An 18,843-nucleotide genomic window follows, 5' to 3' on the forward strand; every position below is an offset into this window, starting at 1 on the left:
AGCTGAGGTGGGGTTCCCTTTGCTTCCTCCTTCCTCACCTGCCTATGGCACTAGTGGTGAAAATGAAAAAAAAGTCTGCCAGACACAAATTATTTCGGAGGAGTATTTGCCTATTTTGCAGGGGTGACAAACTTACTATAAAATGTTGAGATGGTGAATTCCAGGGCACTGGAATGTAGAACAGTGGTCTGGCCCTGTCAACACCCCAATTTATATATGCAGTGAAGTGCATGACCTACTAGACATAATCACTGTAAGAAAATAACTGACTCTGCAGCCTCTGCTAATCACAGGTTCTTCTCATCTCCTAAAAGTTCTCATTAAAATAATTTTTTTACAGCCTGAAATATTGAGTGACAATAAATAATATGAATCCCATTTCCCATCCAAAGCCCTGTTTTCAGGAGTAACAATAATCCCATTGTCAAATGACCCTAAGAGCTGGATTTATCTGTTCTATTCAGCTCATTAGCCTAAACTCTGCATCTTATTACAGGGTTCCTGACTAGACTGTTGACTGTGAAATGTAGGTCGGGCAGTTTTTTGTCAGTGCTTAAACTGCAGAAGTCAGTCAGTTAAAAGCCAGAATTACATGTTTTCAACTAATAAAACATGTCAGTATCTCCCTAACCAAATCTCCATGCTTATGGAACCAGAGGATCCTGTAATTAATGTCTGCACAGTCCCACAGTTTCTTCCACCTCAATTGTTCTCTTGGACACATGGATTCTTTCCCAGGACAACATTCACCCATATAGCTGCTATCAGTAGACTGATTGCCAGTACTTGTGATATCTGCTGCTATCAGTAGACTGATAGCAGCAGATATCACAAGAATATGAGAGTGATTTCAGTTTAACAGAGTAAGCACTAAAGGTAAATTGCAAACAATTTGTCTGTGATGTTTTTGATGTTTCTTCATGATGTATAAAGGAATTTCAAAGGTCGTATTTATTTCCTGCTATTTCACCTTTTTCCCCTTCAGGTCTTTAAGTCAGCTTTAAGATAGCTCTACATGTTTTAAAAAAGTACTGGCAATGCAAACTGCTAAGTTTGCTTTTCACATTCCCAGTAGGTCACTGCACAGCTCCCAATAAAAGGGCCTCTTAATGGCTTACAAATATTTGCAAAGTTATCCCCAGAAACCAAATCAAAATTACAGCAACTTCACAGAAGAGCCACAAGTTCACAACCTAGAAAAAAAATAAAACACAAATTCTTTCTGAGATCCAGGTCTCTACTGGACAGCTATAATATAATTCTCTTACTAAGGTGGGAAGCAATTGTATTTGAAAATGTTTTGGGTAACTTCAAAATATTTTCAATACCTGAACAAGAGTGGGAAAGAAAGTAATTTGGTTAATAATGCAGCACCTCTACAGATTCATTGGGGGTCTCCCACTCTGCTTCTCTGGATGTCTGAGACTCCTCACCTAAAGAGAGGATAAGCTAACATGCCTAATCTTTCCCAAAGAGAATAAATCCACATATTTTTATTTTCATGTCATCAGATCTTCACCCGAAAACCAAAGAAACTAAAAATAGCTTCCTCCCTTCGAAAGATTAGTGTTAAACTGAACATTCAGTACAAATAAGTTTACACAAATATAAGTTAAAAATTAGAAAGGTTTAATGTCATTAGAGAGAAAAAAAGGCTCAAACACTGCTGCATCCTGTTGCAAGGACAGAAATCAGGTTCTTAAACTATTTCAGTATTTCTACATCCATATCAAATGCAGCAAAATACATCTGACTTCCAGTGATACCTTCTACACATATGAAATCTACCAACAAACCACACTGCAAAGACTCGATTCCTCAGTTGTTTTGGTTTTTTCATTTATTGGAACCACGACTGGGAAAGTTTTGAAGGGAAATTAAATATTTTTAGGTCCCTAAGCACACACAAAAAAGACCCTACTGTGTTTATTCCACTGGAGCCTGTGTTAGTTATACATTCACTTTAAATGAAGGACTTTTATCAGATTGCTTTTACCCTAACAGACAATTAGTACAAAACACCAGGAATGGACAACTTAAGTGACAAAGCAGCTCCAGCTCCCAATCCAATTACATTAGGCTACTGGAATTGTGCAGCTAAGCAAGGAGTCAGCAATCAGAGCAATCATATTCAATCAGCGAGCACAAGGGTACAGCTGCCTATTCCATCAGGGCACAGTGCAGCATCCTGCTGGGGTGAGCAGAGCACTGACTGAAAACAGAAGAAGCATCTCTGCACTCCTCCCCTACTGCCATCCGTACTGCAGACTTGTCCTTCCCACAGCCCAGGAGGGACCAGCCATACTGCATACTTACAGGCAGATCTGCATAGAAGTAGTGTTTTCTGTCAAACAAGGACTTCTTGTTTATGCTGCAGTTGAGAGCCAGGCCTGTCATCACTGCTGCTTCTACACATCTCCTGTTGAGAACCTAAGGAAACATGACACATGGTTTTGCTCAGATACTCAGTATGTTACAAATGTGTCTCCCACACACTGCCGTATAAGGAGCATATATTCAATTTCACTTGCCTTCAGTCACCATTAGATCTCTTTCTTTGTGTGGGTAGCTCTTATTCATCATTAAAGTTGCGGCAGCTATAAATCTGCAGGGCTTTACGATGAAAACACAAGCTATTCAGTCACTTTGTCATACCACATATGGAGGTGTGCACTGTTCTGGCTTGCTACTTTTGCAAACATTCAGGGCTTTTGAGTCTTTGAGGGTACAGGAGACAAATACACAGCACATGATAACTGACTTGTAACCAGCTGTCAGCTCATACTGGGAATTTGAAACACAGGGGATTTGCATTAGGGACTGCAGTGCTGTTACAGTAGAACACTTCAGAACACCTGTAACCACAGAACCACAGTGAATTTATGAGTATCTACACATACCATAGATTTTTAATGCTTTGCTTAACCAGGATGAAATGATGCACACTTACTTATCTTTGCTAAAACAGAACCCAAAAGATAGCAATTGATCCCATGGCCACAAGTATACATGTTTCCAGCACCTAAGAAACCCATGTGATAAAGGTTTCTGCAGAATGCCATGTCATCTAAAGATCCTTCAAGGTCTTCACAAAGAAATAAAGGAGTTAAATGCTGTTTTTCACCATGGACTCATCTTTCTCAGCACTACACTCTTCCATTTCCTCAGCAGGGTCAGGATCCAGAGGAGAAAGAAAATTTCACTCCAAAAACTACTGACAAATGATGTTTTTTTTCAGATGTGCTCTCATTCATTTAACAGTTTGTTTAACTAACATCAAATGCATGAAACTGAAAAGGAGACTGTCTTAGTATAATTCTGACATGCTCACACTTACAGCATTTTGAAACAGGAACAGAACTTTATCCATCTTGTTCTGCACTGTACAGCTGCCAAGAAGTCTATTTCAGCAGGACCATTAAAGGAGCACATTATGTAAAAGAATGCATATGACTTCATCTGCATTGACCAGAACATAAAAGGCTTAAATAATGTTTTCTTCCATGTTTCTGACAGTATTTACTTTTTATATTCTCCAGCCTGATTTCTGAAAACATATTAAACAGCTGTACATTTCCCATCATCCCACATCTTCAGGCAGAAAATGAATCTCTTTATTTTATTAATTTAGTTTTTAAAAATCAAAATAGTAAGAGAGGATATGGGCAACTCCTCATGTAACAAAAACTTTAAAATTGCTTATACAGAAAAGAAATTAAATATTTAAGACATTTAACAAGGGAACTTTCAGATCTTTAGTGTAGCTATATATGGCTAACTAGAACACATCATCTGTTCAGGCATATTTTACTTATTAAAAAATTTAAGAGATACATAAAGCAAATTCTAGACAAGAAAAAAAAAGGAAGAACAATCTCCCTTTGAAATATCAATCCACAGCAAACTGCATGCAATTAGTCCTGACTCTAATCTAAAGAAAATTGATAACTACAAAATATGAATTTACTTCAGTTGCATAAGTGCAGTTCATTATATAGTAGATGCTCCTGTTTTCAATAATTAAATGCTTCCAGACAGTACAGACACTTTTTTTTTACTGTTTAAGGAATTCTGTAACAGTGGTAGTCAAACTGTTCAATGCTTAAAATATCTTCATATTTCTAAATACACAGGCAAATTTCCTCTTACTAAAGCCTTATGGCACAATCCTGTTCAGCTTTACAAATTAGTGAACATCTTGCCAGTTAGTCCTTTAATAAAACTGGCCACCAGAAACCCTTCAAGCCTCCATAAGGACTGGTAGACTCACAACACCATAGCTTCAAGCAGTGAGCCAGTATCTTGCTACAATTCCTGAGGTGCGGGGGTTGTGACTGACTGCAATCAGTGAACAAGGCAAAACCCAACTCCCGAGTCACAATCAGTGAAAGCTTCATAGCACTTCATTGCTCTTCAATTTTTACTTCAAACAGGGTAGTGTGTATCTTACTCACTGCCCTAAGGGATAACACTGCTTTGAGGTGAAAAAAATAACCCCCATATATATACTACTTAAACCAGAGAGATCTTTTGCTCTACTGCTGATGAAACATTTTGGTGGTTCTGGGGAAAAAGTGGCATAAAAACATGAAGTACTGATTATTTTTTATGTAGTATTACCAAGAATTTAGATGACTCTGATGTGTATGTGTCCCCAGTGTACTGGATCACAGTAGCCAAATCATTGTATATGCTCCATTACTCATTCAACTTCCCGTGCTATTCCTTCACCCATCTCAGTGGTGAGAGAAGGCCTTGCAAAGCAGATCTTTCCTGCTATGGCATACTGAGATGGCTACCTTGGCAATCTGCTTCCTCTGCCCTGTGTGCTTTTAAGAAAACACAACCCAAACCCAACCAGATGACCCTCTTCTTCTTCAAAAATCAAGACTTACCTAATACTGCTTCATGTCTGAAGTGACTTTTACTACCCACTGCCATGACCAAGGCTGTAAGCACAAAGCACTACTACCTTTCCTTCAAACAAGCCTTGCTTTTCAAATAATCTGCGGTGAAAAACATCAATTCAGTATGTGAAACTTCCCATACTAATGACCTAGAGTAAGCCCTCCAGCTTGTTTATGCAGTAAGCTGTTATTAAGTTGACAGCTTTGACTAGTACCAAAGATTTAAATTACTGCTTGAACTGACAAGCTGCCTGTCTGCTATGTTAGCAAACTGCTGGCCTTGAAAGCAAGCTGTGTAGTTCCTGCAGAAGCTATGGACAAAACACAATTGTCTATAAAGCCTTCAATATACTCTTCTAAATGGGAAGCATCCCTCCTAGTACTTGAAGAAAATCCTGCAGAGCTATTACAAAAGGAAATGTAAATTGTTTGTATTGGAAACTCGTGAAAAACCTTAACAATGGCATCACAACACCAGCACCATTTCCCTTGTAGCTATGGTCTCCTGCTACAGCACCATGGTAACTGAGCACTAAAGGAATGAAAGAACAGTCCAACCAAGATCTCTCTTTTTCTGCTACTTGTCTATTCTTTACATCTAGACCACAAGTGGAAAGACTCCTTTTAAGAATTTATCTTTACTTGCAAGTTCAGTTTAGTCAAGACCTTAGTTTTAAATACAATATTCAACAGCTATTCAAAACTATACACAATACCTTCGACAGCACAAATTCCCACCAAAAGCAATTTTCTAACAGCTTTTTCTTTAACAACTGGTTTAGTCCTTATATTAATATATTAAAGAAAGTTGGCACCCTTTTAATAAAGATATGTTTCTATATTTAGTAAATTACCATATTTCGATTTTAAAGAGGGTAGGCATGCAACTTCTTGTCTTGCTAATGAGTATTATACAGGATGACTGGGGAAAAAAAGAAGAACTATCTAAATAACTCTCATTGAAAATGTTTATTTTTGCTACCTCTTACAAAAAACCAATAATCTCTGCAATAACATTTGCACCCAGGATGCCTATCTTACAGAAGAAAATATTCCTTGTACTAAAAATGGTAAAATCAAAATAATTTCCCAGAAATCTGTGAAGTTTTTGATTCTAGGTCACATATTTTAATAAAGTAGATTTAATATTCACTGGCTATCCTAAGACCTTCAGTCCTACTTACAATCATGAGAAAATCAGCCTTAATCACATTAACTACAGGACTGTTTATGAAAGAAATATTTAGTTTTCGCTCCTTTTCATTCAAAATATCTGAAAGAACGAAGTAGTACAATGTACTCAGCCAGCTCTCTGTAGAGCAGACTCCAATCTTTAGAAACCTCAACAGATATATCTAATCACATTTTCAAGTACTCCTATTTCATCTCACTCTGATTTTTATTTGCTTCTACTAATGGATACCCAGTCTTACTATTCTAGCTGTGCTAAAAGTACCAAATTGCTGCAATATATGGTTCTTTGAAGTGCAATCATAAGTTAAACTTCAAAATGGAATACCCTTATATGTACTTAGTCCCAGTGTAATTGTGGCTGTTCAGTCTGACACTGTAGATGAGTACTTACTGCTCTGTAACATTCTGCCTTGGCATCTTCCCACCATGCCTTGGCATGGTCCCACACAGAGAAGGGACCAACTGGAGCTATGCATGTACAGAATGTAGATACAATAAATCAAGAGTTGATCCTTTCCTAAATTTATTTCAATGGGTTACAATCAGACTCCACCCCCCAAAGCATGCAGTAAAAATTTAAAAAACAAGGCAACTTAAGTCTTGTAATTTGTTAGGTGTTCAAAGAACTCACATTTCAAAACCTGAGGTCTCAAATTTCAGGGAAAATTCTTAAAACTTCAGTTTGGTGTCCTCTGCACTCATTCCAGCATCTACTTCACAGCATGTTTATTGCCTCACTATGAGCATTATGTTCTTATCTCTAAGGAAAGGGGCAAAACAGAAGGGAGAGAAGCACCAGATATTTTAAATTGAGATCTTAGCATTATCAAAAGAGATTCCAGCTTAAGATAACAAAATGGTAACTCAGAAGCTGCAACCGCAAAAGCTATGAAGGGCATTAAACATAATTAATACACTTTGCAACTTTACCTTTCTACAGTCTGGTACCAAATCCATACATTGCTATACAAAACATATTATTGCTAACCTTGTCTAGTGGCAAAGTTGGCTTGTGGCGGTGCAGCACACAATGATTCCAGTCATATCTAAAAACTAGGCAGTTCTGCCATCAGGAAGTACCCAGCTCCCAAACACACTACTTCAGGTGTACTCAACAGAGTAAGAGGGCAAACCTTCTCAAAGCTGGAGAGCTACGCTGAAACCTTTTATCACAAAGCCAAGAATGGAGGAAGTGTCAGTGATGACCAGAAAAATGCAGCAGCAGTAGGGAGACCCCTGAGAGCAAGAAAAATGGAACATTACACCAGATACAAAGGTATTTCAATAATGACAGAATTTAAGGTTTCTCAGCCCAACAGGAGTTGTTAGAAGAAACACAGAAGGAAAAATCCATTCACACCACTGTGTGGGCAAAGTGCTCAATGGTCTCAATAGAATAAATTTGTTTTCTGGGAAGCAGCCAATCCAGATCATATCTTTGATCCCATCAGCAGCATCTAAAAACAAATAAAATTCTACCCTGCTGGACCAGTTCCAAGCAGGAGAACCCACAGAGAAGACAGGACAATGTAATGGTGTTACAGTGGTTCATGAAATTCATAACTAAATGCTGTGCTTATGTGGTGTTCCCATAAAGAAGTCCAGGACCTATCTAACATCCATGCTCTCCTTGTTGACATTAGTCTTCTGCATCTGCCACATGGCATTTTTTGACCTGTCATAAGAATGCTCCCTCTCTAATGCCAGCTGGAATTTAAATCACTGCTAATGCAGTCTGATCCAGGGCAAGTTTAATGCAGGAAGATCCAGTTATAACACTTCACTGCTGCTGGAGGTAGGAGACATAGCTCAGTGCAATAGCTAAAACTTAAGTTACAGGCTATGATCAAATGCAAACGCAACAAGATCTTTAAGGAGAACCATCTCAGACCTTTCTTCCTACACTGAGTTCCAGAAAAAAAAAGGCTTTTGAATGTGAATATCATCTGCCTTGTTCAACATAACATAGATTGTTTAATTTCTTAAATGAAGACACTCAGAGCATTTACAACAAAATAGTCTGTGAACCAACTCCTACCCTGTTTCTCCTTGCAGATGGTCCTTTGCTCGTAGACTTGGTGAGAGCCAGCTCTGTGGTTTTCTGAGTTGTAACAAATTCTGACCTTTCATCCCCATTCACTGTCATTTTCTATTATTTCAAAGACTGGCTATCTGCCCTCTGCTTCTTCTTGCAATTTTTGTGTGTCTGAGAGCCCACACTAAACTCTCAGCCCTTTGCTCTGTCTCCCTCATTCCTTTTTTCTCTAACAGCTATCTTCCAAAATATGCTTATTTGTTCTCAGCCATCTTTCCCTGCAGGCTGACCCAAATCTCTTAAGAGAGCACAATATACAAATTAGGAGTAAACCAGAAGTGGTCTTTTACACATAGATAAAAGATTATACTAATTCGGGAAAACAACAGGCGACATAATGCAACAAGTCTTGCAAAGAGCTGTTAAGAAATTATTTGAGAGAAATTTTAAGAGAGCAAATGGAAATTATTTGCTTTTAACAAACTTGTTCTGCAATAGCAGAACAAACAGAGACTAACTTCCTTTAAATAATATCCCTAGTTTGTTTTACCTAAGCAGAGACCCCAAAACTCTCTCTTCCGTGACTCCCCCATGTTCTCCTCATTTCATCAAACATCCCAAAATGAGTATAAAGTGTCACAAGTATCTGAAGAGCAGCAGCCCAAAAAAAAGCCGAGATCAGTGGGGAGACTAAATTGATAATTTCTTCATATACTTGCTAATATACTCATAACAACCTGCTACAAGCCTAAATTTTTTTTGAGGAAAATTCGGCTGAACTTGGCAGCAAAATTGCAAAACAAGCATTTCTGTATAGAAAACAAAAGTCCTTCTGGCAAAATCTGCATATGCACCTAATAAAAATCACTTGCAGAAGTTTACATAATCCTCTCAAAATCAAATACAGACATATTTAAGGTGGCAAGGTGACTGATAATCAGAGAGAACACAAAGAAATCAATTTTACCCCAGGAACTGATAACAGCCTAATTGCGCCAAGATAAGTTTCAAACAAAATACAAAAACCTGACAGTTGTGCAACATCACTCACCAGACAGCTAACCATAAGATAACGAAGACCCAGTCTACAATTACCTGCCATTACTGTCAGACAATGCTTCCCTAAACACCTTTTAATGAAAAACTCTTCAATGAGACAATTGCTAAGAAGAATGAAGTAGCAAAAGGTCCATTTGCAAAGTTAAAATGCTAAGAAATTGGTAGAACCATGAAACTTTTGCTTAAGAGAGCACTGCTAACATCCACATATATACAACATACCACCTTGAATTTCCTCAAATGGAGTCACCTGGAAACAGACTCTACATACTGTGAGAAAACAAAATCAAATCAAAAACTTAAGGATGCCAGAACACCTGTAGTGACTGATAACAGAGGTAATAGAAATTTGCAACAATAAATCCCCTCTCAGGTCCAACTTAAAGAAATTCCCACCCACTGAGAAAAGCTACTGCAAAAAGCTAATGTGCCATTTCAGCAGCAATTTCCCAGTGAATTCAGAAAGAGGGGACACTGATATGTCATGCAGTGGTTGTGCTGTCCAGAAATGTCCAAGATGGCAAAATAAACACAGAAATAGGACCGTGTGAAAGAAAGGAAACAAGATACTGCCAACTTCTGCTCCCCCACTAAGATGTAGAAAAATACCTGTGTAAAACAAAAGGTAAAGCAACTAAAATAAACAACACAAAAGGAGGTAAGAGAAAATACACAGGCAACATCATTGATGCATTGAAAGATCTACTGAAATAGGTGATAACAAGATGTTGTATCAATGCTATTCTAGCAGGCAAGTTTGCATCAGCCACGGGGACCTGTTAAGGATGAACAGTAAAGCCAACAAGAACAGAGAGTTCAACACTTACTGAGGTGCTAAGGAGACAGCCCAACCTGAATTGTTAGCCTTGATAAAAAGATTGAAACACCCAGAATGAGGGTCAGAAATACTCACAAATATATGAGACATAGCAAAAAGTGAGAGAAAATGTTACAAGAGACATCTTCAAAGCTTGAGAGAGGAGCAACAAATGTCACAAAATACTTCAATACACAAGAACAGAGAGTCTCTGGAAAAAAATGGCCTAAGTATGATATAAAGTTGAGCTAAGCAACTGCAGTAATGGAGGAAATATAACATTTCTCACACATCAGTGAAGGGGCTCGGTACCAGAGGTAACCCTGGGGCTGTGAATGATCCTACGGAACACAAAGAAACAGAATGAGAAACAACCTGCACCATAACCCAGCCCTGAGTCACCTGAAGCCAGCATCTAATCATCTGTCAAAGGCTTCTTCTGACCAGTACAACAGCTTTGAAGTGATTAATAGTTTGAAATTCGGTAAGCAGGCTTTAATTCACCATGAACTTGGACATTTAAGGGTCTATGAACCACAAAGGCATCCTCAGAGAGCAATGGTTTAAAAGCCTAATTCACTCCTCTAGTCTTTTTCTAAATTATTTGGGATTTTTCTTATAGAAGCTTTCTAGACTGCAAGCCCAGCAAGCTGGGACCGTGTGAACAAGAAAAGACTCCCAAGCACTGACCATACAATGCATGTTGCAAACACAAATATTATCAGGAAAGAAAGGACTGCAACAGAAAGGTACCATCAAATTCTATTTTTAAAAATGTCCCCTTTTTTCTCCTAAGTACAATTACTACAGTTTTAGTGAAATAAGTAATGAGAGGTTTAAATGAACCTAGACATAGGTAAATGGCTTAAAACAAGCAGGAACTCACTTTTTTCATCAGGCATTGCCACTAATTTATTTTTAGAAGAGAGCTCATGGATACAAAAACCTAGCATCATATAGTTTCAAAGAAAAGAAGAAGATGTATGTAATGGAAGATAAAAAAAACATCCATACAAAGATCAGAAGATTGTTCAATTCCCCATGAAAAGTGCATGCAATTAAAACTGTAGTTATCAAAAGTCAAGCTAAGAAGCAGGCTTTTTTTTCAAAACAAAATAGTAGAAGAAGGGAGTAAATTCACATGTATGCCAGCAGGAATGTCAAAACAAAACTGAAATCACAAGTTGGTAAAGCAGCTGTTGCAATCATCATATTTAACAGGCACAGGATATATAAAAAAAAAAATCTAGTTTAAAGCTGTAAAGTATAAACTCTGGTCTCAAATGTTGATTCTGTTCCATTATGAATAGCTGACAGACAGATCCACCAAAATCTCCCACAAATCTCTCAGGGCCTTTGAAAGCAAATGCATCAGATAAATCTTGTATATGCTGATGAATTGTAGATGTTATTTAAGTCTGGTAATCCATCACCCAAAACATCTGGAAAAACACTGGGTACCTGCCACTGCCAAGAACAGATGGAAACACCCTCTATAATCCCAAACTGGGTATTAGCCCTGTCACATGCCTGGGCAGCCCCCTCAGCAGCCCAGCACTGCAAGGCAACAGCCTGATCCAGGTGCTCCCAGCGATTCTGCAGTGCTGCACTGGCAACTGCCAGCTTTGGACAAGCCCGAGCTTGGAGCTGGAGGTGCCAGAGGTGCAATGCCAGATGGAACATGGGCTGTGAGCTGCTCTAGCACTGCTCTCTTCCATGAAAAGGAGGGATCTGCTTGCCCCAAGTGTTCCTGAAAAGTCTGTTGTAAAAAAAAAAAAAAAAGAGATAAAACAGATGCTTTTCACACTAAGAGGAGAATTAAATTCAAATGCATGAGAAGATATAAAAAAAATTCAAAATACTTAAGACTGTAGGGCTAATATTCATTTAAATCTTATTAATTTAAACTTTGGATATTAAAATCCTAGATTATTTCTTTATATACTTACCTACAAAGGATTGCCTACAATAGGATCATGGCTTCACTTCAGTCATGCTGGAGACAAATGTAAAATGTGCGACAAAGACTAAGCACTGACAAAAAGGTTTCAGCCTTTAGCTGCTAGATCTACTATCTTATTTCTGTGGCTGAGCTATAATTAACTTTTAGTCAGCCACCTCCATCACAAAAATAGATAATCATGGATTCTTTTTCTGTGAGCCCAGTTTTAGTTTTAGAAACCTTTCCAAAGCGTCTCAGAATTTTCAGAGGCTAAATTAGATTGGGAAAGCAACCACCTTTATGGATCCTCAGAAGAATTTTAGTCCAGTCTGCAGCTGTAATGCACTATCTGCTACCATGTATAGAATAGGTCTTCTGAAGATACCAAGCCAAGATCATTGCCAAGTCCATTCACAAGGTAAAAACCCCAGGCTTTTGCAAATTTCATTACATGAAATGAAATGTATGTAGTCAGATGTAGGCCCAAATTGCCAGTGGACAAGGAATTGGCTGTATGATGGAACTAAAAGAACTGCGGTCAACAGTTTAATGTCCGAGTGGAGACCAGTGACAAGTGGCGTTAGGTGGCCTCGGCTGGGACCAGAGCTGTTTAACGTCTTTGTCAGTGACAGGGACAGTGGGATCAAGTGCATTCTCAGCAAGTTTGCTGATGACAACAAGCTGTGTGGTGTGGTCAACATGCTGCAGGGCAGGGATGCCATCCAGAGAGATCTGGGCAGGCTTGAGAAGTGGGCCTGTGCAAACCTCATGAAGTTCAACAAGGTCAAGTGCAAAGTCCTGCACCTGGATCAGGGCAATCCCGAGGCCCAGTATAAGCTGGGCAGAGAAGGGATTGACAGCAGCCCCAAGGAGAAGGACTTGGGGGTGCTGGTCGAGGAAATGCTCAGCATGAAGCAGCAAAGCACACTTGTAGTCCAGAAAACAAACCATGTTCTGGGCTACAGCTAAAGCAGTGTGGGCAGCAAGGCAAGGGAGAGGATTCTGCCCTCTACTCCACTCTTATGAGTTCCCACCTGGAGTGCTGCATCCTGCTCTGGGACCTCCAACAAAAGAGGGACATGGACCTACTGGAGAGGGTCTGAGGAGGGCCATGAAGATGACCAGAGGGCTGGAACACTCCTCTTACGAAGACAGGCTGAGAGAGTTGGGGTTGTTCAGCACTGAGAAGAGAAAACTCTGGAGAGACCTTACAGCACTTTCAAGTACCTAAAGAGGGCCTACAGAGAGCCAGACAGACATTTTACAAGGGCTTGTAATGACAGGACACGGTTTTAAATTGACAAAGGCTAGGTTTAGATTAGATGTTACAAAAAAATTCCTTACTGTGAGAGTGTTGAGGCATGGGCACAGGCTGCCCAGAGAAGCTGTGGCTGCCTCATCCTTGGAAGTATTCAAGGCCAGGATGGATGGAGCTCTGAGCAGCCTGGTCTAGTGGAAGGAGTCCCTGCCCATGGCAGGGGGGCTGGAACCAGATGAGCTGTGAGGACCCTGGCATTCAAACCATCCCATGATTCTGTGATTCTGTAATAATTTTTTTCTGTCTCATGCCAAAGAGGAGGGCACCTGCATTGCTCCTCTTGCCTGTAGTTGTCTCTCAGAGGCACTTTATGAGAAGAACACAGTGAAATGGCCATGCCACTTCCACTGTGATGGCCCTCCCAAGGCCTACTTGCAGCAGAAGGATAAAATAAGCTGTATTAACCTTAAAGGAAGCAAATATAAAAAGGAAAGCAGGAGGAGGGCTAAACACATTCTTCTGGTTTCACCTCTCCTGTGCAGAGCACAGCAAAAGCTCATACCAACATTTACTGTGACCCAGAAAGGCACAGCAACCTGAAAAGCTCCCTTCAGCACCATCATTTCTGGTCCCACTCTGAAGGAGCAAATACTAGGACAGCTCTCTATCACAGCCATCTCGTTGTCACACAGTATATTTAAATCTCTGTGACACTGAAAACTGTTCCTATAGTTCTCAGGTTAAAACAGCAGTCATTCTATTCTAGACTCAGCACAACTACTGCATAAAAACTTTGCTGCTATTTTTTTCATTTTTCAGCAAAATGGAGTCCAAATGAAAGGCCAAATATCTGTCTTCTAAGTAGTCTTATTAGTCAATAACCTAACATTTTTTAAAAATGGCTTTTGTTGGTTTGGTTTTATTCTACAAATACTCTGAATTTTCAAAAATGACCTTCCATCTTTCAAAATTTACCAAAATTCAATTCTGCTTCAGATACTATTGCCATGTACAAATTTACACAGAGAAAACAAGCCCATCTGATTCCAGAACAAATGCTGGTCTCTCAGCAGCAGTAGGTACAACAGGAAAATAGAGCTACAACTACTGACTGGATTTTGCGTCACATTCTAACATGCAGGAACATGTATTTTGTAACACCCACTTTCAACTCTATTTTCACCAGTACTACAGTAAGAAAAATCTTTCTGCTCTTTGTATAGATAAAAGCACATAGTAGAACTTAACTTAGCATCACCACTTTAAAATTAACCTAACCATTCTGGATTTTTTCTTCTCAGGTGCAGTTATTTTCTCTACCAAAGCCCACATGTACTGGGGTCTTCTTACAAAGGTCATACCAAGCCTCATTTTAAAGCTTCATTAATAAAGAAAAAAGACACACACATACATTGCACCCTTCATAAACAGTAATGTGGAGAAAAATTAACTTCCTCATAAATATTCATTTTTTGTTCACTCAAGAACAGCTCTTCTACTTGACTGAAGATAAGCACTAGACAATCTAAGAATTTCTGTGCATTAACAGAAGGTTAAATAGAAAGTCCAAACCAGAATCTTGAACTCTTTTGGACTTTCTGACTAACCTAGCCCTGTCCCAAAATGAAAGGAACTAATTTTCTATCTTTAAGTCTAGCTAGACTCTTCTAAAACCAAATTATTGCATAAGATTCCCATTATCTCCAGGAAGTTTTCAGACTTTCCATAGATATCCATTCCATAGATATGAAACTCAGCTCTGAATTGCCACTGCAACCAGAGCGAAGTCCCAATTTTATCAGCATCTAAACTTCACTTCCTTAATTTTCAATACCTTTGCAAATACAGACATAAAAAAAAAATCAATAATAACAACATAATTTCTCCTTTTAAGGTTCATGACATATATCAACACCCTAGAAATCCAGCCACAAATTAGTTCTCAATTTTAGATTATCTGAGGCTGTTTTATGGTGATGAAAAGCTTCAACTAGATTTAAAAATACATTTCTGTAACTGAAATTCAAATCTGCAGTTTAATGAATATAGTCAGTGAAAAGTTTCTGCTTTAAATAATTGGACCCCATCTTAGTCTCTGCAGAGTTGTTGCATGTGGCAATGCTAAGTCTATTAAATATTTATTTTCACTGTCTTGTAAGAGCTTATGCTATAATTTTTTAACTTTTATTTTTAAATTAAACTTGTTAGATACTCAAGAGAATTCCACAGCAGTACTGTCAATAGCCATCACAGTTATAATTAAGCTGTGAATTCAAACACTTATTAAGTTTTCACTAATAAACCTCATTGCTAAGTGCTAGCTAGTTATTCTGACCTACTAATCCCTAATGTCTCACACAGATTATTTTTTTTTTTTAATAATGGGTTTGCTCTGGAAATAGGAATGGTTGACACTTTCCTAAATTGGAGACTTTCTACTCAGGAAGCAAAGTAACTCCTCAGTAAGACATTCCAAATGGCAAATGACAGCTACATAAACAAACATATGGCAAAATAACATCAAATGGCCACTCAGAAATCTTAAGATGTTCTTCTCTCACTGGGCTTTAGGCATCTCTCATATTTAAGGAATTTCCTGTATGGCATACTAAGCAAACACACCCACTCTGGCCTCAAAGAAATACCACAACCCATTCACTATGTTGAAGAGACACTCCTGATTTTTCTCCTTTGCAGGGGATATAAAGTATCTGAGGCAGTAACTAGGGAATGAGGAAATTGAAAAGAAACAGTTCTAGTCATCTCATGTTATGAAAAAAACAGAATTTAGAAAAGTAAGGAAAAGTAGTCATATATATGACTTTAGTTAAATCCTGGGAAAAATAAAATATTAGAAGCATACACAAAGTTGTCTGACATTAATCCTGACATAAATGAAATTGCAGCTTAACTTACTGGTAAAGTTCCTGGTAAAGAGGCATCAAAGAAAGATACCAAAGAGTTGGGAGGTGCTGCAAACTGGACTTGGGAACCAGAGAAGAGTTTTGAGTTGGAACTGATCTGTGCATGAATCTCCAGACCCACCACTGGTACCCACGGAGCAAGGCTGAAAAGGAAAGAGGAGAAGCCAGAAACACTTTAAATATAGACGATGTTAAAACCCATGGAAACCTAGAAACAGAAGAATTAGGAACACTTAATTTATTAAAAAAATTTAAATTGTAATTGTAAAATAATTGTAAACAATGTTGCAAACATATCTACACTGTAACAGGAAAAGCTGTGCTGTGATACTGGAGAACAGAGGCTAGGTGGACTACATGGCAGTGTTCATTATATGCAAAAAAGAATGTAATAAAAAAATGTAATGGTTTAAAACTTTTAACTTTTCCTTACGCGACAAATCTCAGAGAAATTAATGAGGCACACTTGCATGCTGGATGAACCCTAATTTGGTGCCTCGTAAAAATCCCCAAATCATCATAAATATGAATTACTTCTCAGGTAGTTTGATAAATCTCCAACAGACAGGTGGCATAATAAATTATGTATTCTCTGTCAGATAGACACTTGCATGCTGGGAAAGGTGGCTCTCCAGAGCAGCGTTAGTAGAATATTAGCATAAACATTAGTAATCTGGTAATAGAGAAATCATCATTTCAACTAGAGAGCTACTGTTCTCTGAATGTACTCCGCAGAATAAAGCTTCTCATATCATCTAAAAAGTAATTGCAATTCTCACATCCATAACCTTTATATGGACAAGAGAAAAAGGTCACCTTTACAGTACGAATTGCTTGACAGTTTCTGTAAGTAATTATCTGGCCTTGTAAAAATGAAGTGGCACAAATAATATTCCACTGATGAAATCACATTTCTGTGGCAGAACACTTCAGCAGTATGAGTACCCAGATAGCAGGAGATAAGTAAGCTATGGAAAAACATCAAACAAATATACCAAGTACAGTGTTCCTTCCAAAGGTGAACATTCTGCATTGCCAAGATTTTAGTTCTCCATCTGCCCTCCAACAGCTGAGGACATCCCTACAAACACCAAACCAGTGATGCAGTTGCCACTTATATTGATGCTTTGGGAAGAATAATATTATCATGAAAGATTAATGTTCAGGTGTTTAAATGAGCTAATACATTTTCTTTCATTTAAATAGTATTATTCTTCAGTATTTTCAACTGAACATACAAATGCTTCAAGGTTTGAGAAATAACGTGGGCTTTCTTTTACATTTCAGAGGCAAATTTATTCCACTGTTTCCTGTATTCTTCAGAAATCCCTTTCTGTCATATCAAGGCATTAAAAATTACACCAGGTTTTGCTTAATCGGTGTGTTGGCTTACACTCAGAGAAAAAGATATGTGCACGAGTCAGTCCTTCAATCCTACTAACAACACTGATGAGGCACCTGGAGCTTCTTGCCGTATTTGTTCAAGGATTATGTTTATCTGTGTCTCTAAAGAATTAGCAGCACACTCCTGCCGCTGTCTGCACAACTTTCTTGAAGTGATCAGCTGTGCAGACACTCGTGGGACACCAGAGAACACGAGAACTTGCTCAGGCCGTGACTTTCAGCGGCAGCAGAAATAAATGCTCTGCTTCAGGCACGGCGCCCAAATCTCACAATACTCCACTAGAAGAGAAGCCTCTTTTGGGCTACAATAACTCTCGAAAAGGCGCTCATGAAAGCTGGAGCAGCCCTCGCTGCTGCTCCTGGGCACACGTGAGCGCTCAGGCTCCCCGAGCTGCGGGCTCTCATCGCAGCCCGGCGCGTCTCGGGGTCACGGCCCCGCGGCAATGGCCCACTGCGCGTGGGGGGCTGCCAGGTACAGGCGCGCTGCCTGCACCAATGCCTCACACCGCTCAGACGCCGGAATTCACACCGGGCCCCGCCGCTGTCACCGCCGTCCCGTGCCCAAGCCCAGACCCGGGCTCCGGGCAGAACCAGGGTACAACCAGGGCAGAACCAGCTCCACCGGCCCCTCTCCCCGCGCCGTCCCGGCACCGTACCCGCTCTTCCCCGCCGGCACCGCCCCGCCTCTCGCGTTACAGGCGACAGCCCTCTGCCCGCGGGGGAAAGGGCCGGGCCCGGGCCCCGGCTGCCCCGCGCCGCGCTGCCGCGCCCGGCGCCAGACCCCGCCGCACCCCCGGACCGCTAGGGCCACCGCGGCCGCCATTGGCCCGCTAGCGGCTGCCAGGCGCCCGCAGCGCCCCCTGGGAAATGCAGTCCGGGATGGCGGCGCGGAGTGCGGGCTGTGCCGGCGGACTACAACTCCCGTCAGGCCGCCGGCCGTGGCGCCGGCCCCGCCCCGCCCCGCCCCGCCGGCGGGATCTGGGTCCGCAGGTCCTGTGCTTATCCCGGGAATGCTGGAGCGAGCGATGGGCATCGCTGCTTGGCTGCTCTTTAAAACGCCTTAGCTGGCTCAGGTCCTCGACGTGCGTTGTATCTGGTTTTCTTCTGGCTCACGCTTTTACCAGACCAGGTGCCGTTTTATCGGCGGCCGTTCGCAAGCCGTGGGCATCGAATGCTGCAGTGCCACGTGGTTGCGGCCTGGGAGCTTGGCTTCTCCGCCGTACGGCATAAAGGGCAGGGTCTGGGGGTGTTCTGTGGTAATAAAGACCCTTGTACAGGGCATATACAAACTTCTTTAACGTAG

The 18,843-nt window shown here is 40.2% G+C and overlaps 1 protein-coding gene across 1 annotated transcript in view; it reads right to left on the reverse strand.

The window, feature by feature from the left end:
• GATB (glutamyl-tRNA amidotransferase subunit B) overlaps positions 1–18,573 on the reverse strand; it is a 42,367-nt gene extending 23,794 nt beyond the window's left edge. Inside the window, exons 1-3 of the mRNA XM_053941626.1 lie at positions 18,197–18,573; positions 16,129–16,279; positions 2,317–2,430 (exon numbers count right to left, since the gene is read on the reverse strand). Of these exons, the coding sequence (XP_053797601.1) occupies positions 2,317–2,430; positions 16,129–16,279; positions 18,197–18,573 (642 nt within the window). The remainder of the gene's footprint in view (positions 1–2,316; positions 2,431–16,128; positions 16,280–18,196) is intronic.
• Between the last annotated feature and the right edge of the window lie 270 nt (positions 18,574–18,843).

This window comes from Vidua chalybeata, chromosome 4 (assembly GCF_026979565.1).
Source record: "Vidua chalybeata isolate OUT-0048 chromosome 4, bVidCha1 merged haplotype, whole genome shotgun sequence".
NCBI classification, from domain to species: domain Eukaryota; kingdom Metazoa; phylum Chordata; class Aves; order Passeriformes; family Viduidae; genus Vidua; species Vidua chalybeata.